This window comes from Nicotiana tabacum, chromosome 2 (assembly GCF_000715075.1).
Source record: "Nicotiana tabacum cultivar K326 chromosome 2, ASM71507v2, whole genome shotgun sequence".
Lineage (NCBI taxonomy): Eukaryota > Viridiplantae > Streptophyta > Magnoliopsida > Solanales > Solanaceae > Nicotiana > Nicotiana tabacum.
This window is the reverse complement of record NC_134081.1, coordinates 8,319,701-8,346,622: the sequence shown is the minus strand read 5'-3', so window position 1 is coordinate 8,346,622 and position 26,922 is coordinate 8,319,701. Positions and strand designations below refer to the sequence as shown.

Here is a 26,922-nt window from a genome sequence, read left to right as displayed (position 1 = left end):
TAGAGGTTTTAAAGGAACTGAAATAAATTGATAAAAGCACGTCAAACATCAATGATGACGTGAATATGAAATTGGATCAAAATATGGGGTTTTAAAACGCATAACAAAATTTTACCTTCATGTACCCTACATATGTTTTTTTCCTTTTTTTATAGTCATGTTCCTTTAAAGTTCAAAAAAATTACACTTTTAAAATTTAAGTCATTTACTTGTTTTTTAATATTTAGAACTTTGACATTAACTAATATTTTGAAGATTAAATCTCTCTTTATTTAGATTATTATTTTCATATAATTCTAACGAATTAAATGTTTAGAACTTTAGCATTAACTAAACGTTTGAAATCTCTCTTTATTTGAATTATTTTTTGTCATAAAATTCTAATTAACCAATTAATTTTATATAATTAATTATCTTAGTAAAAAGGAAAGACTAAGTAAAAGCTTATATAAACTGGATAATGTCGGTTGGCCGTCATCTAATTTTTTCCTATTTTTAATTATACGTTTATAATCGGCCTGTCACGACCCAAAATCCATTATACGTCGTGATGACGCCTAACACCGATGTTAGACAAGCCAACAATAATTAATTAATTTAATAACTCATTTTAGTATTTGAAATCACAATTTCTTTCAATTTAATAATAAAAGATGGACTTTACAGAGTAAATAAAAAATATTTTCACAATTTCAATACCAAACAACCCATAATCACCCCAAAACCTGGTGTCACAAGTTCATAGGCATCAACTAGGAAGTAAAATAAAATACAACATCTGTTCGAAATACAAATTGGACAGGAAAAATATAAATACTTTGAAGGAGACTCTGCTGGCTGCGAGTTGTAATATGGAATGCAGCTCACCTAAGTCTCCGCATTTAACCACGCCTCTGCTCTCAGAGGTCACTAGATATATATGTACCTGCACAAAATGTACAGCAAGTGTAGTATGAGTACGTAAATTAACATGTACCCAGTAAGTATCCAGTCTAACCTCGAAGAAGTAGTGACGAGGGGTCGACTCCGACACTTACTATGGGCTAACAATATAATGCCAATCTTATATTTAAACATGGAATACATAACATAGCTGAAAATTCAATAACCGAAAATAATCAACAATTCTTTTTACTAATAGAACTTCCCAAATTCATTTCCATCATTTAACAATTTATATCTCAAGCCAATAAAGCAGCGTCAATTATTATTATTTCTAAAGAGTTATCATGCGCAAGTCATACCGAGGTCGCACGGCCCGATCCAACATATAAATATAAATTGTGCACTATCGAGGGTCGAACGACACGAACCAATATATAAATATAAATTGTGCATTGTCGAGGGTCGAACGGCACGAACCAACATATCAATATAAATTGTGCACTGCCGAGAGTCGAATGGCACGAACCATAGATGCATCTATTAACCTGCCGAGGCGAACGGCCTACTCCCATGAGAGTAGTGAAAATTTATCCCGCTCGTGAAATATATTTGCGACGCGGTTGCACATAAATTTCTTAAGTTATTATAATATTCTTAAATTCTTTTTCAAAAATACGAAACTCAATGAAAACTTTCAAGTCTCGAAATCCTCAATTTCAACTCTTTTCAAGGCATTTAATAAGCATACTCGATCTCAATTCTTTTCAGCGTAAATAATAAACATAATCAAATAACGGTATCAATAAGGCATGGTGTAAACCTAAAACTACCCAGACATAGACATAACTAGTAGCTACGTACAGACTCTCGTCACCTCGTACGTACGTAGTCCCCCACAAATGGAAGCACATATTAATTCAATTCACCTATTGGCACCTAGTCTTAGGGACTAGGTAAGCCTAACATTTACTGAATAACAACAATAATTAAATAATATCTAACAACTTTTGAAATAGAAATCTGTCACGACCCCAAATTCCCTCCGTAGGATGTCGTGATGGCACCTAGTCTCTAAGACTAGGTAAGCCTATCAATGCGGAATAATAATAAATATCTGAAATAAATAAACTACAATTCAAATAATTTTAACTCCCAAAACCCGGTAGAAATAAGTCACAAGCTTCTAAGAATTTATTCTCAATGTCTCTATATGTCAAGGTCTAAATAAAATATAAGGAAGCAACATAAAATGATAGAAGGGGACTCCGGAGTCTGCGGACGCTGGCAAATATACCTCGAAGTCTCCGTGCACAGGTAACTCACTAACGTCTAGGCTGGTAAAATGTACCTGGATCTGCACAAAAAGATGTGCAGAAGCGTAGTATGAGTACACCACAGCGGTACCCAGTAAGTGCCAAGCCTAACCTCGGTAGAGTAGTGACGAGGTCAGGTGAGGCCCTACTGGAATATAATAATGGCATGGTAAAATGTTTATCAATGTAGTAAAATAAAATGACATTGGAAATGAATCAAATAGTATGTCACATTTAATGACACCAAATAATTGCAAATAATATCTCGTGGAATCAAAACAGAATTTCCTTCAACTTTATGAAAATCACAACCATTAATCGAAAGCAACTATGGCCATAAATCAATATCAACAAGGGCACTACCGAGGTACCGCCTCGTAGTCCCAAATCATAAATAAATTCACAATATCTCATTTTCTTATATCACCGCGGGAGCCTTCACAATTTATTTAAAGAAAATATTTTTTTCCGAAATAGCATCCCGCGTTTTAGCCACCCTTATCACACCGCATGACTTCTAGTAGTTCCCCTACTAGCCACGCGTATCAAGCCACCCTTATCTCACCGCATGCGTTTCAACACCCAGACCTTATACCACCGCATGCGTATCAATATCACAATATATCACAATTTACACCTCAAGTGCTCAAATAATTTAACTTGCCAAAATAATTCAACAACAATATATTTCCACAATAAAGAGCTCACGGCTCATGCCAAAATAAATCATCAATAATAATTTGCCACAATAAAGAGCTCACGGCTCATGTCAAAATAATTCATCAATAATATTTTTTCACAATAAAGAGCTCACGGCTCATGTCAAAATAATTCAACAATAATATTCTTCCACAATAAAGAGCTCACGGCTCCCTCACAATGAGTATAAAAATATTCAGGAGTAAATAATTTAGAAAAATAATATTTCAAAATCTTTACTACGTTGCTTCAATATCAAGTTTAAAAATGTCAAATACTTCATATTAATAATATTTAATTTAAAGAAAATCAACCTTCAAATAATGCACAGAATAAAAGAAACCAAGTTTCAACTAAACAGGTAAAATAATTAGTAAGAAAAGATCAAACAAATTTGAAGTATATATCTCAGATCAATGATGAAGAATATAATAAGATAAAATAATTTAATAAATGCGCAACATTGATCTACACAATTTAAAAATATAATCTTTCGCAATTTAGCCCGTGTACACACTCGTCACCTCGTGCACACGACTTTCAACACATTTCAATAATCACATCAATACCAATCCTAGGGAAAATTTCTCCCACACAAGGTTAGACAAGTCACTTACCTCGACTTGCTCCAATTTAACCAAGTATTATGCTTTTTCCTCGAATTTCCGACTCCGATCGACTCGTATCTAGTCATAATTAATTCGATACAGTCAACAAAAATTATAGTAATCAATTTCATAAGAAAATATTATATTTTCATTAAAATCCGAAATTAGCTCAAAATTTGCCCGTGGGGCCCACATCTCGGAATCCGGCGAAACTTATAAAATCCGACAACCCATTCAATTACGAGTCCACCCATACCAATTTTACCAAAATCCGATAACAACTCGACCTCCAAATCTTAAATTTTCATTTTTGGAAGATTTTGCAAAAATCTTGATTTCTTTCTTTAAAATCCGAAATAAATGATGAATATGACCATGGATTTATGAAATATAATCACATTTGGATATAGGACACTTACCCAAGTTAAAGTCTTGAAGAAATCCTCAAAATCGCCCAAGAACCGTGCTCCAAAACTCCAAAACGAAATGAAGGAAATGACCATTTTTGGTCCTTAAGTTTCTGCCCCAAAAATACTATTCCGGTCGCTAAAAGTCCAATCCTGTCGCTAAAAGTGTCACATCTGGTCGCTAAAGGTGCACACCAGGACTATTTACACCAGCAGTTTTATTTCACTAAAAAGGCTCTAACTCCATCATACGAACTCGAAATTCGACGATTCTTGTTCCTATGAGTCACAAATAAAACTACGAACCCATTCGTTTAATCGTAACTCAATTCGGAGCTCATTTGCTTAATGTGATACCAATTTTGCTCGTTAAACAATTAACTCATATTTCGCGCTTAAAACTCAATCGTGACTTGATGAAATTAGACCAAACTTTCCAGATCACTCCTATAATTCATTATCAAAATGTCGAAAGTCTCAAAATTAAATTTCGATCTATAGAACTAAAAATGGACTTTTGGATCATTACATGCTTATGTTGAAAACATCAAACTCTTCCTCGACAGCGTGTAGTGTATCAATCATAACTTCTTGTACTCAAATCCAACTGCCAAACGGTTTAAAGTTCTGCAAACTAGATACAAAGTACTACGACTTTCATGTTTTTCTCATCGCTCAACTCCTTATAGATTGCGAGATATAAGCTCCCAAAGTCAGCCCTGTGCAGCAGAAATTTCTGGCTATGCACACTGCTGTAGCCAAAATCTGCAGTACCAGTTTCAGTCAATCGATCATAACATTTTGTATAAATGTCTGAATGATAAATGGTTTATCATTCTGGAAACTAGAATCAAAGGGCTATAATTTTCATGTTTTGATAATATTCATATTCCTTATAGATTTCGAGATATAAGCTTCCAAAGTCAGCTCTGCGATTGCACCGGTTGCTGTTCAAAAATAGCTTATGCAGCAAAAATATTCCAACAGTTCCTTTTTGTCCGAAATCCATTCCGTTAACCTTCCGAAATTCACCCGAGGCCCTCGGGACCTTAACCAAATATACCAACATGTCCTAAAATACAATATGAACTTAGTTGAGGCTTCAAATCATGCTAAACAACGCCGAAATTACGAATCGCGCATCGAATCGAATTATGAGTTTTCAAATCTTCCAACTTCTATATTTTGCGCCGAAACATACCAAATCAATTCCGATTGACCTCAAATTTTGCACACAAGTCATAAATGACATAATGGATTTATGAAAATTTTCAGAATCGGATTTCGACCCCGATATCAAAAAGTCAACCCCTCGGTCAAACTTCTCAAAAATTCAACTTTCGGCATTTCAAGTCTAATTCCACTACGGACTTCCAAATAAAATTTTGATCACGCTCCTAACTCTAAAATCACCATACGGAGCTGTTGGAATCATCAAAATTCTATTTCGGGGTCATTTGCACATAATTTGACATCCGGTCACTATTTGAACTTAAACTTTAAATTTTTCATCAAAATTCCATATCTCAGGCTAGGGACCTCGGAACTTGATTCCGGGCATACGCCTAAGTCCCAAATAACGATACGGACCTATCGAAACTATCAAAACACTTATCCGAGTCCGTTTGCTCAAAATGTTGACCAAACTCAACTCAATTGAGTTTTAAAGCTCTAATTCACATTTTAATCCATTTTTCACCTGAAAACTTTTCGAAAAATTTTATGGATTACGCACGCAAGTCGAGAAATGATAAATAGTGCTTTTCGAGGTCTTAGAACACAAAATTAACTACTAAATTTAAAGATAAAATTTTGGGTCATCACAAAATCTCTATAAAATTTTCGATTCCCAAAACAGGTAGTACAAGTCATAAGCTCTATAGAGTTTGTTACAATTTTCTAAATACAACTGTTTGAAATAAGGTAAACAGTGTGAATACAAATCAGAAGGTGACTCTGAAGCCTGCGAACGCAGCAGTAGGTTTACCTTGAGTCTCTACAGTAATAGTCCGCACAGCTAGCTAATGATCAACTAACTTCGAAATACCTGGATCTGCACAAAAATATGCAGAAGTGTAGTATGAGTACACCACGATGGTACCCAGCAAGTATCAAGACTAACCTCGGTGGAATAGTGACGAGGAACAGTCAAGACACCTACTGGACTAAATAACCTGAACAAAGTATAAGTATGGAAATAACAGAATATAATATCTACATAAAGTCTACGCGATATGACTAACAATACAGTAATTACAATAGGAAAGGACAACAACAAGTATCAGCGGAATATCATAATAATGACACAGAAGGGTGAACGTAAACACCACCTAAATCTGAAATCACAGATACAGTAAGGACAATTAATAACTCAGCAACAACGACCGCTTTCACATCAGGTTTTAGTCAACAAACTCCATGAGGTACTGAACCTCGGACAAATTACAACTCACGGGTTCCAATACCTGAACCCTAACACTTGGCATCTTGTGCCCTCATTATACTTCATAACCGCACTAACGACTCATGTGCCAAATAGAGCCATTCTCACATAGAAGGCAAGTAAACACGGGTGTTCATCTATACTCAATAATATCAAGAAAACTTCTAAACCGATAAGAGTGCTCAACTACGTGTATGCTTGTGCAAGTGTCCTAAAATAGTTCATGCCAGCTAGTAAGTACAGGGAAAGAAATGGACATCACGTAGAATGTTTTCACACAACTTTCCAAGAAATAAAGCTCACATAGATAAGTATACCACTACACAAGTATCAACAACAAGAATACCCCCAGGCCATCACAAGTCATCACAAATCAATCCTTGACACAGCCCACCTTGTCTCGCCACGTGATCAATAGTAAAATAAATGCCCGCCTTATCTCGCCACACGTGCATAATAATGTTCCTACCTTGTCTCGCCACATGCGCAACCCACATATATATATATATATATATATATCTCGCCTTGTCACGCCGCATGTGCAAATATCAATAGTAACAATAGCACGACAGAAACCTCGTGCAACCCCATAACAAAGAGATGTCAACAAAGGGCACTCCCGAGATACCGTCTCGTAGTCCCAAAAGTAAATGCTCAACGGGGGATCTCCTGAGATACCGTCTCGTAGTCCCAAAAGTAAATGCTCAACAGGGGATCTCTTGATGTACTGCCTCATAGTCCCAAAGTAAATATTCAAGAACAACAAGTACAACAGCAACAATAACAATGGTACAAGGGTACGACAAATAAGTCAACTCAATAATTCCAGAACCCAAAGAAATGGAGGAACTAATTCATAAGGAGTAATCACAATAGAGAATGCTAGTCATAATAAGAACATCTCAACAAGGAAAGAAATAATATGTCACAACGGCCCGCAATGTACAGTTCAACAACAAGGGATCTAACACGAGTCGAATGATTCCAACTAAGGACAAGTCAACTAAGATATAGGATATCTAAACTTCTTTTAAGGTCGGGCAATTACGAAAGAGATGCATCAAATTCAATTAAGGATAAGCAGCAGAAAGATAGTCATAGTCTCAATTAAGGATGAACAATTACAGAAGAGATAATTATAACTTCAAATAAAGACAAGCAGGTAGGGGAAATATAACATGACAATTGAAGAGATAACAATTTCAGTTAAGGCACAGATGAATCAAATAAACAACAAGAGTGGATCATGAAGCAACTAATTATAATAAAAGCAGGTAGAAGTGAAACTAGTAATTAAGAAACGTAATCATAACGAGAACAACTGCATATTAAGTGAATACAAGGACCTAAGAACCCTAAAAGACCAATTTTCCACAAATACGTCCGAGCACGTACTCGTCACCTCGCGTACACGGACTACAATTAGCATAGAAGACTCAAATCCTAAGGGGTAGTTCCCCCATACGAAGTTAGGCAAGATATTTACCTCGAACCAAGCTCAATCAATCAGTAAGAATGTCCTTTCCTCGATTATCCGACTCTGAATGGCCCAAATCTAGCCAAACACAATTACATATCATGAATAAAATTATGAGAAACTAATTTAAATAATAAATCTACGACTTTAGCAAAGAATAAAAAATTCTGCCCAAAACGTTAACCCGGGCCCACGTCTCGTAATCGGGTAAAAGTCACAAACTATGAACACCTAATAAACCACGACTTCACTCGTATCAAAATTATCCAAATCCTATATCAAAATCCGAATCAAAACCCAAAAATCTTAGTTGAATAACTTCTTCCCATTTTCCCAAAATTTCAATCCAAATCCGAAATTAAATGATGAAATCAACCATAGATTAGTGGAATATAACCATAAAGGAGTTAAGAATCGTTACCCAAAAGCTTTCTCTAAAAATCCCTCAAATAATCGCACAATCCGAGCTCTCAAATACCTAAAAATGAAAATGGGATAATACCCTGAAATTTACCCTTTTCTGCCCAGAGATCTCGCACCTACGGACCCATAGTCGCACCTGCGGAAATTCTATTGCAAGCGCGGACTTGACTTACATACCTGGGCCTGCTTCTGCAATTAAATGGACGCACCTGCGAGTGCGCGCCTGCTAACAAATGTCGCTTCTGCGGACTCCCCCTCCAGCTCGCTCTCCGCATCTGCGGATCTTCAAGCGCATCTGCGGGCTCGCAGATGCGGAACTTCCCTCGCACCTGCAACCTTTGGCCATCTCCTCAAATCCCGCTTCTGCACTTGACCTCTTGCACGTGCGTGTCCGCACCTGCGGCCACCCCACCGCAGGTGCGATTACACTAGAAGCTTGAAAGCTTCAGCAATTACACAAGTCCAAATTTTGATCCGTTAAGCATCTGAAACTCACCCGAGGCCCCCGGGACCTCAACCAAACATACCAACAAGTCCTAAATCACCATATGGACTTAGTCGAGTCCTCAAATCACATTAAACAATGCTAAAAACACGAATCACCCTCCAATTCAAACTTAATGAACTTAAAACTTCAAATTTCTACAATCGATGCATAAACCTATCAACCCAACCCGGAATGACGTCAAATTTTGCAGGCAAGTCCCAAATAACATTAAGGAGTTGTTCCAACTCTCGGAATCACATTCCGACCCCGATATCAAAAAGTCCACCTACGGTCAAAATCCTAAGACTTAAGCTTACGTTTTAGGGACTAAGTGTTCCAATTCACTCCGAATCATCCGGTAACTGAATTCAACCATGCACACAAGTCAATAGATATAATACGAAGCAGCTCAGTACCTTATGATGCCGAACGGGACTTAAATTCTCAAAAAGACCGGCCGGATCGTTACATCATTTCCCTCTTAAACAAACGTTCGTCCTCGAACGTGCTAAGAATCACCTCGAAGTCTTCAAATCACTGAAAGCACATATCCAACATACACCCGCAGGTGACCCCACGCCATCTTGTGCAGTGGCCTCAAGTCTACTATACGAAACACATAAACGGGTCGGGCCTTCCCCTCTTGAGCACCCTCTACTCGCATGAATACTCCGTTGTGACACACATGTCCGGAGGCTAGGACAATCTCGCGCCCTGTGGCTAGTATCTCCATACTCGAAGCAACCTCTCTGATGATGTGGTTGTGAGAACTGTGTGGTACGGGTACGCTGAGACCCATGAGCACCTAAAACACTATGCGAATCATGAAGTGCAAACTGAACTGGCTGACCCACAAAACCTCTACCATGTAGTACCCTACCTCCAAAATAAGGACCAGTAGATCTCTCCAGTCTACGAGGCCTCCTCGCCTCCCTGTCCTCTCTCTCCTGACCTCGCATGTCCTATCTCTCTTGATCCTACATGCCCTCTACTCGGCGAGCGATCCCTACTACCTGCTGAAACGAAACATCCGACTCTAACTCTCGAGCCATGCTGAACCGAATATCATGCCTGGGCCCCTCGAAGGGACTGAGGTACAAACTCTCTCAAGAATATCTCTAAAAACTGAACCCATGTAAGTGTAGTTGACTCGGCCGGGCTACCCAACTCATACGCCTGCCACCACTGATAAGCCGCTCCCCTAAGCTGGAATGCAGTAAAAGCATCCCCGCTCGTCTCCACAATACCCATAGTACGGTGAATGCGGTGACACTCCTCTAGAAAACCCTGGGCATCATCTATTGCCAATCCACTGAAGGTAGGAGGGTAGTACTTCTTGTACCTCTCAAGTCTAAGTTGTTCTTCCTCAGATGTTGCTGCCCTAACCACGGGCTGAACTTGGACCATAGGCTGTGTCTCTATGACACCTGGAACCTAACCAACATGAACTCGCTGCGCTAGAGTGTGGGCGGCGGGAGTTTGAGCTCCTCCCCTGGTCTGTGAAATAGCTGGTACAATCGGAATCAACCCCGATTGAGCCAATGTACCAAACATGCTCAGGAACTTTGCTAAGGTCTCCTGAAGTCCGGGGGTAACAGCAGGCGCTCCGGTACCTGCCCCCCAACTGGAACTACTGGCGGCTCCTCAACTGCTGCTTTGGTAGGTGCCCTAGCTGCAGCACATGCTCTTCGTCGGCCTCTGCCTCTGCCCCTAGCGACATCTGCTCTGGGGGTAACGTCATCAGCAACAGTAGGTCGTGTCCTCACCATCTGTGAGAGAATGGAATGAAAAAAATTCAAACTTCGAGACCAATGAACTCGCACGATAGGAATTAAGGAAGTGAAACTGTCCTAATAGTTCTGTAGCCTCTCGAAGATAAGTACAGACATCTCCATACCGATCTATAAGACTCAACTAAACTTGCTTATGACTCGTAGCACCTATGAACCTAGAGCTCTGATACCAACATGTCACGACTCAATATTTTCCTCCGTTGGGTATCGTGATGGCACCTAGTCTTAGGAACTAGGTAAGCCTAACATTTACTGAATAATAACAATAATTAAATAACATCTAACAACTTTTGAAATAGAAATCTCTAAAAACTTTCATTCCCAAAATCGGTAGTACAAGTCATAAGCTCTATAGAGTTTGTTACAATTTTCTAAATACAACTGTTTGAAATAAGGTAAACAGTGTGAATACAAATCAGAAGGTGACTCTGAAGCCTGCGAACGCAGCAGTAGGTTTACCTTGAGTCTCTACAGCAATAGTCCGCACAGCTAGCTAATGATCAACTAACTTCGAAATACCTGGATCTGCACAAAAATGTGCAGAAGTGTAGTATGAGTACACCATGATGGTACCCAGCAAGTATCAAGACTAACCTCGGTGGAATAGTGACGAGGAATAGTCAATACACTTATTGTTACAACCCATGTTTTCATACGTGAAAGTACGCCATAAGTAAATTGATGGAAGCTCGAAAATAAGATACTACATCCCGCATTTTTGTGTGTTAAAGTTTCGTCATAAGTTAATCGACGTAAGTTCGGGGATGAGATTTTATTGAGATTATAAGCATTATGCTATTTCAAACACACGATGAGTAAATTCGTGAAGGAGAGAAGGTAAGCAAATAGAAGAAAATAAGTTTCGTTAAAGGTTGTCGATATGGGATAAAATACGGGCCGAGCGATAATACCCGATATTTATGGATTTGTACTATACAAGGTACTATATGGCTATGATAGTAAGGTATATAAAGTGTATTAAAAGTGAGTAGTATTTTATGTAATTTGAAATAATTCTTAATTATGTGGGTAATTGGTTAATTATTGAACTAGTGGAGGAATTAATGGATTGATTAAGAAAAGGGGGGGATAATTGGGTAAGTAAGGGGGCACTCACGTGGCAGCACCCCTTAAATCCCATGAATGACTCTTTAAGTCATTACATTATGTGGCAAAAGTAGAAATGTGGAAGTGGGCAAGTCTTAAGAAAGTAGGAACATATCCATTTACTCAAGAAAGGCTACATAACCTTTAGCAAATTAAAGGATTCATATATCTAACATTTGAGGGAATAGAAAAGATGTCTCCATGAGACTATCTGAAGCTAACAAAAACGCAACCTGAAGCCAACGTAAAAGCAAATTGAAGCTAACACAGAAGGGTACGGATCTTTAATAGATTGAACAGAGATTTTGTAATTTTAAGGGAGTACGGTGTAAATCTTCTCAAAAATATCACACGGATTTTTTCCTACTCCGGGTATGTTAAGGCTATCCCTTCTTTTATTTTGGCATGATCCAAATAATACAAATAAAACGAGCAAAATACACAACTTTCATAAATGACTATATTCATAGAAGTACTAGGGGTGTCTGTATGCTTGATTCCCCATGTGGATTATAATTATATCTTTTGTTCATGGGTCTCAGAAAAATACGTATTTGATAAAGTTTATCCGAAAGGCATATTGATTTTATGATATTCCGAGAAATCTTAGTAACGTATTTCTTATGCATTTCATGCATTTATACATGTACATTGACCCATGACCAGATGGCATTATATACGCGTATATTATATGTATATGGAATATGGGAAAAGTCTACGGCATTATATACGCACCACCACCTGATCAGCTGGTATACGTTGATGATTTGCCCACAGTGGCCGAAATGATATGATGGGATGCCCTCAGTGGCTTGATGATGTTATGAACACATATACCTATGCATGGTATAACATTTATACGCATATGCATGACATTATAAAAAATGAAATGATTCACAGAGCTATGCAGATGTACATGTCGAGTCTTTTACTCCATGTTTCTCTCGTGTCTATTATTTACTAATTTTCATTCCTTACGTACTCGGTACATTATTTGTATTGACATCCCTTTTGCCTGGGGATGCTGCGTTTCATGCCCGCAGGTCTCGATAGACAGGTCGAGAGTCCTCCAAGTAGGCGATCAGCTCAGCGGAAAATATGGGTGCACTCCATTTGCTTCGAAGTTGCTTGTTTGGTCAGTATGATTTAGATGTGTATTGTTTGGTATGGAGGGGTTCTGTCCCGACCTTTATGACAATTATGTATTCTTAGAGGCTTGTAGACAAATGTCATGTACGTAAAAGATTGTATGGCCTTGTCGGCCTATGTTCAGTGTACGAGTGGTTATTTTGGTCTTAGAGGCCCATATGCCTTATGTATAAGAGCAACCAAGGCTTGTGCATGCCTAGACAAATACTAAAACGAACCGCTCAGTTATCTATGATGGTATAATAAGAAAGATATGTTATGTTGGTACTCGATTAAGTAAGGTACCGGGTGCTCGTTGCGGCCCATATGTTTGGGTCGTGATAAAAGTGGTATCAAAGCAGTTCTGTCCTAGGGAGTCTATAAGTCGTGTCTAGTAGAGTCTTGTTTATGGGTGTGTCGTGCACCACACTTATAAGCAGGAGGCTACAGGGCATTTAGGACTGTCACTATTTCTTCTTACTCTAGATCGTGTGGTAAAGCTCAGTTGTAGGAACTCAATTTCCTAAACTCTATCTTATTCATAATACGACGATGCCTACATCCATAAAGATAGTTGGTAAAAGATTGCATGTGGCTATGAAAGAGTTGAGTTAGAGGAACTCGATTCTGCATGATGCTTATGATAAGTAAATGTGAGGTCTTCAGCAGATCATGCGTGTACTAAAATGTGTAAAGTTCTTGATAAGGAGCTTTAAGGCAAGAATATTTATCCACTATTATGGTAAAAAGGAATAGGAGAATCGAAAGGTAGATACAAGTTTCAGCAAGTAAAAGAAGCAAGGTGAAGAGGGGTACGATGTACCCAGTTAATGAAGATTAACAGTATTTACAATTCAAGCAGAGAAATATAAGCAATCCGAGTTACTTTCAACAGTAATAGAGGTATGTACAATCAGCCACACCCATCTCAGTTATGCCATATGGAAGCTAATAGGTGTAGTTTAAGAGAAGGACAAGATATCAAGATCCGGCTGGGGTTAGAGTAACCCAAAATGGTGAATGGATTGTTTGCGTTAGTTGACATTTCCGAAGGATATTGCTCAGTTATCTATGATGGTATTATACGAAAAGATACGGTATGTTAGTACTCGGTTGAGTAAGGTACCGGGTGCTCATCGCGGGTCATCGATTTAGGTTGTGATACCTACTGTACTAAATAACCTTAACAAGGTATAAGTATGGAAATAATAGAATATAATATCTACATAAAGACTACGTGATATGACTAACAATACAGTAATTGCAATAGGAAAGGATAACAACAAGTATCAGCAGAATACCATAATAATGACATACAAGGGTGAACGTAAACACCACCTAAATCTGAAATCACAGATACAGCAAGGACAATTAATAACTCAGCAACAGCGACCGCTTTCACATCAGATTTTAGTCAACAAATTCTACGAGGTACCGAACCTCGAAAAAATCACAACTCACGGGTTCCAATACCTGAACCCTAACACTTGGCATCATGTGCCCTCATTACACTTCATAACCGCACTGACGACTCACGTGCCAAATAGATCCATTCTCACATAGAAGGCAAGTAAACACGGGTGTTCATCTATACTCAACAATATCAAGAAGATGTTTTAACCGATAAGAGTGCTCAACTACGTGTATGCTTGTGCAAGTATCCTAACATAGTTCATGCCAGCTAGTAAGTACAGGGAAAGTAATGGACAGCACGTAGAATGTTTTCACGCAACTTTCCATAAAATAAAGCTCACACAGATAAGTGTACCACTACACAAGTATCAACAACAAGAATGCCCCCAGGCCATCACAAGTCATCACAAATCAATCCCTGACACAGCCCACCTTGTCTCGCCACGCGTGCAATAATAAAATAAATGACTGCCTTGTCTCACTACACGTGCATAATAATGTTCCCACCTTATCTTGCCACATGCGCAACCCATATATATATATCCCGCCTCGTCACATCGCATGTGCAAATATCAATAGTAGCAATAGCACGGCAGAAGCCTCGTGAAACCCCATAACAAAGAGATGTCAACAAAGGGCACTCCCGAGATACCGTCTCGTAGTCCCAAAAGTAAATGCTCAACAGGGGATCTCCCGAAGTACCGCCTCGTAGTCCCAAAAGTAAATATGCAAGACATGGGGATCTCCCGAGCTACCGCCTCGTAGTCTCAAAGTAAATATGCAAGAACAACAAGTACAACAGCAACAATAACAATAGTACAAGGGTACGACAAATAAGTCAACTCAGAAATTCTAGAACTCAAAGAAACGGAGGAACTAATTCACAAAGAGTAGTCATAATAGAGAATGCTAGTCATAATAAGAACAGCTCAACAAGGAAATAAATAATATGTAACAACGGCCCGCAATGTACAGTTCAACAACAAGGGATCTAACACAAGTCGAATGATTCCAAATAAGGACAAGTCAACTAAGATATATGATATCTAAACTTCTTTTAAGGTCGGGCAATTACGAAAGAGACACAACAAATTTAATTAAGGATAAGCAGCAGAAAGATAGTCATAGTCTCAATTAAGGATGAACAATTACAGAAGAGATAATTATAACTTCAAATAAAGACAAGCAGTTAGGGGAAAGATAACATGACAATTGAAGAGATAACAATTTCAGTTAAGGCACAGATGAATCAAATAAACAACAAGAGTGGATCATGAAGCAATTAATTATAATAAAAGTAGGTAGAAGTGAAACTAGTAATTAAGAAACGTAATCATAATGAGAACAACTGCATATTCAGTGAATACAAGGACCTAAGAACCCTAAAAGGCCAATTTTCCACAAATAAGTCCGAGCACGAACTCGTCACCTCGCGTACACGGACTACAATTAGCATAGAAGACTCAAATCCTATGGGGTAGTTCCCCCACACGAAGTTAGGCAAGATACTTACCTCGAACCAAACTCATTCAATCTGTAAGAATGCCCTTTCCTCGATTATCCGACTCTGAATGGCCCAAATCTAACCAAACACAATTACATATCATGAATAAAATTACGAGAAACTAATTTAAATAATAAATCTACGACTTTAGCAAAGAATCAAAATTTCGACCCAAAAGGTTGACCCGGGCCCACGTCTCGGAATCGGATAAAGTCACAAACTACGAACACCCAATCAATCACGAGTTCACTCGTATCAAAATTATCCAAATCCGATATCAAAATCCGAATCAAAACCCAAAAATCTTAGTTGAATAACTTCTTCCCATTTCCCCAAAATTTCAATCCAAATCCGAAATTAAATAATGAAATCAACCATAGATTAGTGGAATATAACCATAAAGGAGTTAAGAATCGTTACCCAAAAGTTTTCTCTCAAAATATCTCAAATAATCGCCCAATCCGAGCTCTCAAAGACCCAAAAATGAAAATGGGATAAAACCCTCGAAATTGACCATTTTCTGCCCGGAGATCTCGCACCTGCGGACCCATAGTCGCACCTGCGACGCCGCACCTACGGAAAATCCATCGCATGTGCAGACTTGACGTACACACCCAGGTCTGCTTCTGCGATCAAATGGCCGCACCTGCGAGTGTGCGCCTGCGAACAAATGTCTGCTTCTGCGGACTCCCCCTCCAGCTCGCTCTCCGCATCTGCAGATCTTCAAGCGCATCTGCGGGCTCGCAGATGCAGAACTTCCCTCGCACCTGCGACCCCTGGCCATCTCCTCAAATCCTGCTTCTGTGCTTGGCCTCTCGCACGTGCGTGTCCGCACCTGTGACCACCCCACCGCAGGTGCGATTACACCAGAAGCTTGAAAGCTTCAGCAATTACACAAGTCCAAATTTTGATCTGTTAAGCATCCAAAACTCACCCGAGGCCCCCGGGACCTCAACCAAACTTACCAACAAGTCCTAAATCACCATACGGACTTAGTCGAGCCCTCAAATCACATCAAATAATGCTAAAAACATGAATCACCCTCAAATTTAAACTTAATGAACTTGAAACTTTAAATTTCTACAATCGATGTCGAAACCTATCAAATCAAGCCGGAATGACGTCAAATTTTGCAGGCAAGTCCCAAAGAATATAACGGAGTTGTTCCAACTCTCGAAATCGCATTCCGACCCCAATTTTAAAAAGTCCACCTACGATCAAAATCGTAAGACTTAAACTTTCGTTTTAGGGACTAAGTGTTCCAATTCACTCTGAATCATCCGGTAACTAAATTCAACCACACACACAAGTCAATACACATAATATGAAGTTGCTCAGGGCCTTATGCCGCCAAACGAGACTTAAATTCTCAAAATGACCGGCCGGTCGTTACACCTATGCGGCTAATTCCCTCTTACAAGGTTAGAAAAGAGACTTACCTCGCTCCGAAGTTCCATAGCCGGCTCCCAAGCCTTGCAAACGACTCAATTTGATGCCCAACGCTCCAAAACTAGTCAATAAATGAGCAAATCCATAAATATATATACTCTAATACTCATTATAATCTTATTTACAACAATTTCCAACTTCATCGAAAAGTTGATAAAATCACCCTCGGGGCCACATGCCCGGATTCCAAAAAATTTCGAAGATAAACATTACCCATAGCATCACGAACCCAAATATATAATTTATTCTCAATTCCATGTCCAAATGCGTGGTCAAAATCCAAAAATACCAATTTTGAGATTTTCTACCAGAACCCCAAATTTTCACTAATTTTTCATGAATTTTCGTGTTAAAATCTATATATAATCCAAGTATTTAACTTGCAATAGGTGGGAATCACTTACCTTGACATAGATGATGAAGATGTAGCTCCTAAATCGCTCCAAGACCAGCTCCCATGGCGGAAATGAAATGAATGATGGCCAAATTCCCATTTTAAACTTCACTGCTAAGGTCCGCACTTCTTCGCGATCGTGGAAAGACCATCGCGATTGCGAAGGCCAAAGAAACACTGCCTCTAATTTCCTCTTCGCGTCGCGTTTGCGAACATTTGAGACCACCACCCTTCGCGTTCGCGTTCCACCAGCCGCGTTCGCGAAGGCCAACTGCTCCAGTCCCCGCTCCCTCTTCCTTCTACGCATTCGCGGCAACTCTCTCGCGTTCGTGTAGGTTGTTCCAGACCCTTTTCCGCATTCGCATCCCCTGTGCCGCGTTCGCGATGAACAACCATCAGCAGCCCAAAAATCCTCCCTTCGCGGTCGCACGACTCCCTTCGCGTTCGCGAAGGACAACATCGGAACCAGCAACAACAGCAGCCAAAACAGCCCGAATTGATCTGAAACTACCCCGAAACACACCCGAGGCCCTGTCCAACCATACCAACCAGTCCCATAACATAACATAAACTTGCTCCAGGCCTCAAATCATATCAAACAACATCGAAATTATGAATCGCACCCCAATTCGAGCTTAATGAACTTTATAACTTCAAACTTCTACATTAGATGCTGAAACTTATCAAATCAAGTCTGATTGACTCCAAATTTTGCACACAAGTCACATTCGACATTACGGACCTACTCCAACTTCCGGAATCTGAATCCGACCCCAATATCAAAAAGTCCACTCCCGGCCAAACTTCTCAAAACCCTTCAAATTTCTAACTTTCGCCAAATGATCCCGAAATGACCTACGGACCTCCAAATCCACATCCGAATGCGCTCTCGAAATTACCATACGGAGCTATTCCCAGACTCAGAATCCCAAACGGACATCAATAACATTGAAATGCACTTCAACCCAAATTTATGAAATTCTTCCAAAACGCCAACCTTCCATAATAGGTGCCGAAACGCTCCCGGGTCATCCAAAATCCGATTTGGACATACGCCCAAGTCCAAAATCATCATACAAACCTGTTGGAACCTTCCAATCCCGATTCCGAGGTCGTTTACTCAAAAATCAAACCTTAGTCAATTCTTCCAACTTAAAGCTTCCGAAATGAAAGTTTTCTTTCCAAATCAACCCCGAACTTCCCGAAATTCAATTCCGACCACGCGCACAAGTCATAATACCTGAAGTAAAACTACTCAAGGCCTCAAACCACCGAACGACGCGCTAGAGCTCAAAACTACTGGTCAGGTCGTTATACGGCAGTAGGATTAAAATCAAGCAATTAAGTATATTTTAATTATCATAGTTTAAAAAAATAGAGAAAGATCGTTTTTTGAAAATTATGTCTGATTCTATACGTATACTATAGTATGTCTATTACCCTTTAATCAAACTATCATTCTATATAAATTTGTAGTGAACTGTAAAGACACATTGTAATAATATAAATTCTATAATCATATATAAATTATTTCAATATTATAATTATATTTTTTAACTCAACATCAAATTTTAGAAATACTTTCAAAATCATGACACTTAACAATTGTACACTAAGTATACATTTATATAAATTTTTCAAAATTTATACTTGGCGATATGCGGTACACGCGTGCCTTTTAAAATAGAGTTCACACTAGACGAAATAGTCATTTTATTATTTTTCTAGCTAATATTTAGGAGTTTAAAATTAAATAAAATTTATTATTTATTATAAATTTTCTTATTTGAATTAAGTAAGAGCTCCTTATATTTAAGACTTTAAAATTATTAAAATTTTACCTTATATGAATTTAAAATTAAAGTATAATTAAATAATACCAAATATTTATATGTTTTACCTTATATATGAATTTTATACAATTAAATCTTTTTAGCTCAAAAGAAATTGTATAATCATGCTAAATTTCAAGTGAACGATTATGATGTAAAAAAAATAAAATAAAGAGAATATTAAAGAAAGAAGAAGTAGTTTGCTTTGTCTTTTATTCAAATCAGTATTTAACCCATAAATGCTATGAATATTCTATGTGGGATTGGTCCATTGGCTATTAATTTTATTTCAATCAATAATTTTCTTAGATATAAATATTAAAGATATTAAAATGTTATTAAAAAATAATTACGAAAATATTTAATAAAATCAAGAGAAAGAGAGAAAAAAGTGATTGACAAAAGTCATTTACTAACTCTACTTTAAACATAAAGTGCAAAAGTTTGATTTTTTATCATTTGACAAAAACAAATTGGATAAAATATAGTTATAATTAAATATTTATTTTATGCTATGAGCTAATATTAATAATTTAAATCCTCAAAAAATAAAATATTCCCATTAGTCATTAAAAAAGATAATTAAGTATTAGAATTGACCTTTTTTCGGATTTGAATTAACTAACTAGAAAAATAATCCATTTTTATTCTTTTCCAAATTTATCATATATGTAAAAGTACTTTTCAAGTTATCTTAAAGTGCATAAATTATTTTTCAGAAAAAGACCATCAGCGATAAAAGAAATCAGAATATAACATAAAACTAATTATATTATTAAGAATTAAATTGGTTAAATGCAAACTCTAAGAAATAAGGATGAAATAGTAGCAACCAAAATGTATTCATAAAGAGATATCATGTGAGATACAATTTAACGTATTTGTAAATCATATTATAAGATATGTATAATTAAAAAATAATGTACAACTAATATAACTAATTTAACTACAACGTATTTGAAAACTAAGACAAAAATAGGAGTTAGGAATCCCCTTTCTCTCTTCTCTCTCTCGGCGCACGTTAAGCGTGCTATGCTAACAAGCGCTGATCGAAAATGGGGAGAGGAAGACCAAAACGTACTGCGATAAAGGTTCAATTAGCAGAGTTCATTGCATCAGAAAGCCGAAATGAAAGTTTGGGAAGAAATTCTCCACAAATAGGAACCCTAGGATGCGAAAAAGGGAAGACATCGATAGTGCTTAATACTGAATGAGCTAGTGCCATGAAGATGAATTCACCACACAATTTAGGAAATTCGAGCCCTAGTACGGTGAATTCCACGCCTAAATCTGCCGGTGTGGTGATTGGTGTGGAAAGCCCAATAACAACCATTGTTCCATTGACTGCTACTGTTCCATTAGCGAAAACAGTGAGCATCCAAAATGAGAAGAGTACGATGATGAAAGGAGTACTAAACCAAGAGGTTGCTGGCACTACAAGCAAAACAACCCAAGTGGAGGAGCAAAAAGGAAAGGAACAGAGTACTACTAATGTACCAGTCAAGGAAAGAACAAAGCCATATTCTGGGAAGGGTGAGAAAACTTGGGCAAATCTGTTTACTAGTAACAGGATGGCTGCAAGAGGAATAGATCTAGTAGTCATACCTCCTATGATTCAAGATGGAGTCAGGAAAGTGCAATTACAACAGGAGGAGATGGAAGCTGAAAATGGGAAGTGGCAGAAGGCTGTTATACTATATGTTATTGGGGATTCACCATCAATAGAGCCATGAAGCGGTTTATAGCCTCACAATGGAACTTTGCTACTAAGCCAAAAATTTATTACCATAATGAAGGGTATTTTGTTATACTGTTCAATGACATGGAAGATAAAAATGAGGTGTTGTACTCAGGGCCACACACTATGGGAACAAAGTCGATAATACTGAAGTCATGGTCAACTGATTTTAATTTCTATGATGAAGTCCTAAAGACTATACCATTGTGGGTCAGCTTCCCAAATTTGCCTCTGAATTATTGGGGGAGGTTGACTCTTAGTCGAATTGCAAGTGGTTTGGGCTGCCCTATATATGCTGATGAATGCACAACTAGTACATCAAGGATCTTTTATGCTAGAGTCCTCATTGAAATGGATATAACTAAAGACCTACCAAAGAGCATCATTGTACAAGACTCATTGGGGAAGGAATTTAAACAGATGATGGAATATGACTGGGTGCCACAATATTACAAGAAATGTCTTATGGTTGGGCATGATTGTGATGGAGTACAAGACATAGCTGGGACACATAAAAAATTCCAAAAGGGAGAGCAGCAGCAGTAAAGGGCAGAAGTAACAAAATAACAGGACAAAAGTCACAATGTAGGTACAAACATGCAGCAAGCAAGGAACATAAAACCAGCAGTTCAATGGGTTGCAATGGGACCAATTAAACAAGCTGGAAAGGACATAGGTAAGCAGACAACCTAAGTGCAGCAGAGTGAACCACAGATAGCAGATGGTGATCAACAAGCCTGGTAAAAAACAAAAGGAAGGGGAGGACAAGCAAGCCCAACTCAACAAATTATCACCACTACTAATGGATTCTCTCCATTAAGAGTGGAAATACAGGAGGAAAATACAAAATGGGCTGATGATGATGATCCTCAAGGTAGCACAGGAGCAAATGTAGGAAAAAGCCCAGCCCATCCTAACTCTACATGAAGATAGCTACATGGAATGTGAGGGGTTTTAATAAGGTATATAAGCAAAATGAGATGAAACTGTTTTTGCAGAGTAATAAGATTAGTATTATAGCAATAGTAGAACATAGAGTTCAAGACAATAAGGCAAAGGGAGTTATTAATAAATGTGCAGCTGGGTGGAGCTGGTGCTCCAATTATACTTCTAATGGAAGAGGAAGGATATGGATTATTTGGGATCCAAATAGCATTCAGTTTAACATGTTGTAGAATCATACACAATACATACATGGGATAGTTCATAGTGTTAATTCTAGCAGCCATTTTGCTTTTACTGCTATTTATGGACTACATACAATTGCTCATAGATGTGATATATGGGATGCACTAAGGGATTTAGACTCACAGACAACTAGCCCCTGGCTAATCATGGGTGATTTTAATGCAATACTGGATATAGAGGACATGGTAAATGGTACAGCAGTGCAGGAAAATGAAATAAAGGATTTCAGGGCTCTGATGGAAGACTGCAGATTGAATGAACTTGCAACTGTGGGAAGGACATATACATGGACAAATAGCCATGTATACAGTAGAATAGACATGGCTATTGTTAATGCACAGTGGATGTTGAATATGCCACCAATATAAGTTAATGTGATGGATCCTCATTTTTTAGACCATTCTCCACTATGTATAGAACTGGAAACAGCAATGGATAGTAGGGGGAAACCTTTCAAATTCTTCAGCTGTTTAGCTGATCATCCAGAATTTGGAAATATAGTACATGAAGGTTGGGATAACAAGGAAGGAAGCATGAGAAGAATTTGGCAAAACTTAAAAAATATGAAGGCTGCTCTTAAAAGGCTCAACATGAAGGAGTTTACAAATACAACCAATAAGGTTCAGCCACTAAGGGAAACACTAGCTAGCATACAAGTTCAGATGAGAAACACTACAACACCTGCTGATATGTTTGAGACAGAAAAAATCACTAAACAACAGTTGAAAAAGTGGAGCATGGTAGAGTAAAGCATATACAAACAAAGATCAAAAGTGCAGTGGCTTAAGTTGGGTGATTCCAACACATCTTTCTTCTTTGCCAGTATAAAAGGAAGAATTTCATAGAACCAGATAAAAATGCTTACAACTGATGATGAAATCTTGATCAAAACAACATAAGGCATTGAGCAGGAAGTAGTGGGTTTCTACAGAAGATTATAAGATCTAGGACTTATAAGATTCCAACAATTACAACTCATTTCCCCTTTCACTAAAGTTGATGTGGTGCAAGCATTATAGGGAATAGGAGATTCTAAGGCTCCAGGAGGGGATGAATTTAATGCCTACTTCTACAAAAAGGCATGGCACTTAATTGGAGAGGATATTACAAAGGTTGTACTGAAATTCTTTAATGAGGGTTCCATGTACAAGCCAATAAATAGTAACTCAATCACACTGATTCCCAAAGTGAACAATCCATCTTCCATCAAGAAGTATCGACCAATTTCATGTTGTACTATTATATATAAAATTATCTCAAAAATGATCACAAGTCGGCTGCAAACAGTGATGGACTCCGTAATAGACATGAGTCAAACAGCATTTGTACCAGGAAGAATGTTGAATGATAATATCCTACTGGGGCATGAACTTGTAAAAGGATATAGAAGGAAAGGAATCTCACCCAACTGTATGGTCAAGATTGATATACATAAAGCATATGATTCTTTAGAGTGGGGGTTTCTTGAGCAGGTTCTCACAAAATTGAATATCCCAGAGAAATTCCTATCATGGATCATGATATGTGTCACTACAGTTTCCTATTCTATTGTTATAAATGGCAAGCCAAAAGCTCCCTTCGATGCCAAAAGAGGAGTCAGACAAGGGGATCCACTGTCGCCATATCTTTTTGTCATGGCCATGGAATACTTACCATAATCTTAAAGTCTTTTCAGGACAAGCCTGACTTTAACTATCATCCCCGATGTGAGAAGCTGAACATAGTGCAACTCAGCTTTGCAGATGATTTGTTGTTGTTTTGCAGAGGTGATGTGGTGTCCATTCAACTTCTCTATGAGTGTTTTCAGCACTTTTCCAGCTCCTTAGGACTGATTGCAAACCAAGACAAAAGTTGTATCTATTTTGGAAGGGTACCAGTGGATGTTCATCAACAAATTAACCAGTGCCTAGGATTCTCCAAAGGCACACTACCATTCAGATACTTGGGGGTTCTATTAAGTACCAAAAGATTATCTGTAGCTTAGTGTCAGCCCCTACTGGATAAGATGCTCACCAGAGTTAAGCATTGGACAACAAAAGTTTCTATCTTATGCAGGAAGGTTACAATTGATCAAAAGTGTTCTGATTGTCAACCAATCCTTTTGGTCACAAATCTTTCCTTTACTAAAGAGGATTATTTTGAAGATTAAGACCATTTGTAAGAGGTTTCTCTGGACAGGTGAAGCATAAGGGAGCAATAAAGCATTAGTGGCCTGAAAATAATTGTGTTGGCCAAAGTCTGCAGGTGGTTTGAACATCACTGACATCCTCAGGTGGAACAGAACTGCAATCCTTAAGCAACTATGGAATTTGTGTAAGAAGAAGGATCGCCTATGGATACAGTGGATGCATACATACTATATAAAACAGCATATGATATATAATGTAAATGTGAAACAAGCTTCTTGGCTCACTCGGAAAATATTAGGAGCTGCAAAGTATCTAAATGAAGCAAATATAGGAGTGGGGGAGGTGATGAATGCGAGGAGCTACTCCATCAGAGACATGTATAATAAGCTTAGAGGAGAGTTCCCTAAAGTTGAATGGAGGAGACTATTATGCAATAACACCAGCAGTCCTAAATGGATTTTTATCTTTTATCTAGCAATCATGGACAGATTATCCACACGAGACATGCTTATCACTTGGGGAATATTAGCCAATCCATCATGTTCGTTGTGTGAAGGAGGTACAGAGGACCACGATCATCTTTTCTTCAGATGTACCTACTCAGCAGCAGTTCGGAGGAAACTATTATACTGGATTGGAGTCAAAAGAGATGTGGCTGGGTGGAATGAAGAGGTAAAATGGGCTATAAAACTTGCAGCAGGTAAACAACCATCAGCAACAATATATAGAATTCTTCTAACTTGCACTGTATACCATATATGGCAAGAAAGGAATTGGAGAACTTTTCGCAGGCAGCAGAGGAGAAGTGAGGAGCTGGTTAAAACGATAATCCAAGAGGTCCATTGTCGAGGAAGCTTGAGTCCTAGTCTAGCTAAAAGATTTCAAGATTTAAATTTTTATCCTTAGCTAGTCTATATTTAGAACTGGTGTTAATTAGTTTTGATGTTCCTAGGTTTGGGGCTGCATGTCCAAACCTAGGTGGATAGTGATAGGGTTTTGTTATACTTGTAAATATTTCCCTGGTAATAAAAATTAATTACCATAAAAATTCATCATCTATGCATATTCAGAAGATATTTAATACAATTACTGATCACACAAAGAGGTCTAGCGGTCGTTGCAAATATAATCCGGTTTACAAGTTCGGAGTCGAATCCCATAGGGAATTAATCTACTAATCACAACCACTAATTTTGCAAGAATTCAAGTAATCAACCTTCAGAAATATTGAATAATGATTTGATTGTTACTAACTAAAAATAAAATATTTAAAAAGCTGTATTTTAATACTAACAAAGCAAATGTTGTAGACAAGACTGGAAAGGTCTAGGGTTACGATTTTTCCTCTCGTCTAAATCCTCCCCGCCACGTCTCATATAAATTCGCCTAGATATCCTCCACCGATCGCGAGTACTTTAGGTGTCGTAACTCTATTCCGAGCAGATACAACAATTTACTAGACGTATTCTTCCGAATTACGCTAACTGACACTAGTTTATCGCTCACTAAGATTACACCAAGGTTTCATTATTCCTAATCTCACTTTTAAACCCTTCGTATTGATTCCTCATATACATTAGGAGTGATGTTGGTCAACAACTACCTAAATGTGTACCCTTTCCCAAGCAATATACACTAAATAGGCACAATCAATTGAGGGCCCTTCAATCAACCACAATAATTATATAGTTGAATAAGTAGAGAAAAGTAAATGGCAAATTCATATTAAACGCAATGAAAAAGTCATCCTTCAAGAGGTTCCATCAAACCCTAGATGAGAATTTAGCTACTCATAATTGTTTGCACAAATACAAGATTAGAATTCATAACAATGAAAAATTAGAAAGAAAGAGGAAAAACCGTGAAGTTGAATCCTTCTCCTTGCTCCAAGCGTGTTCTTGCCTCTCCCAAGTCTTCTCTCCCTTCAAAAAGTGGCTAACTTTCATATTTATATGTTTTAGGGTTGAGTTGAGTCGAAATTGCTTCTCCTAATTCGGGTTGGAAAAGTTGAATTTTTCTGTCCCGGTCCCGGTCTGGCGAAGTGACCCTCACTTCGCTATCCGGGACTTTCCTGATTTCTTCTACTTCGGTCCCGGTCTGGCGAAGTGAACCTCGCTTCGCTATCCGAGACTTTTCTCTTCAGCTCTTTTTTTACCAATTTTTCTCCCATGTGATCCTTTTCCGCGCAAGTTTGTTCCTATACAAAAGAAACACGTAATGAGCATATTTTTACTTCAAAAGCGATGTGAACTCCCGCAACTCACATACGAATTAACACGCAAACACACTCAAAAAACGCACTTTTCACCCTTTATCAATTACTATGAGAAACATTATTGTTATCATTTAAACATATATTGCATTTTATAACGTCAATATAAATATTTTCAATTGATAGACATTATACACGTGCAACGCACGTATGCTAAAACTAGGCGTAATTAAAAGTGATCATCCACTAAACCCACCACCACTTATTTTCAGGGAATGACAAGACAATGGATC

At 38.0% G+C, this 26,922-nt stretch overlaps 2 protein-coding genes across 2 annotated transcripts; both read left to right on the top strand.

The window, feature by feature from the left end:
• Positions 1 to 21,091: 21,091 nt before the first annotated feature.
• LOC142166144 (uncharacterized) lies at positions 21,092 to 21,646 on the top strand. Its single transcript, XM_075224572.1, has one exon. It carries the CDS (start codon positions 21,092 to 21,094, stop codon positions 21,644 to 21,646), a length of 555 nt encoding a protein of 184 aa, XP_075080673.1.
• A 3,014-nt stretch (positions 21,647 to 24,660) lies between these two features.
• Positions 24,661 to 25,323, top strand: LOC142166137 (uncharacterized). The gene has a single exon (XM_075224564.1). It carries the CDS (start codon positions 24,661 to 24,663, stop codon positions 25,321 to 25,323), a length of 663 nt encoding a protein of 220 aa, XP_075080665.1.
• Positions 25,324 to 26,922: the final 1,599 nt, after the last annotated feature.

Bases quoted from the DNA above. Each gene is read 5' to 3' on its own strand.
- LOC142166144 (XM_075224572.1), top strand. From the start codon at position 21,092: ATGAAGCGGTTTATAGCCTCACAATGGAACTTTGCTACTAAGCCAAAA.
- LOC142166137 (XM_075224564.1), top strand. From the start codon at position 24,661: ATGATATATAATGTAAATGTGAAACAAGCTTCTTGGCTCACTCGGAAA.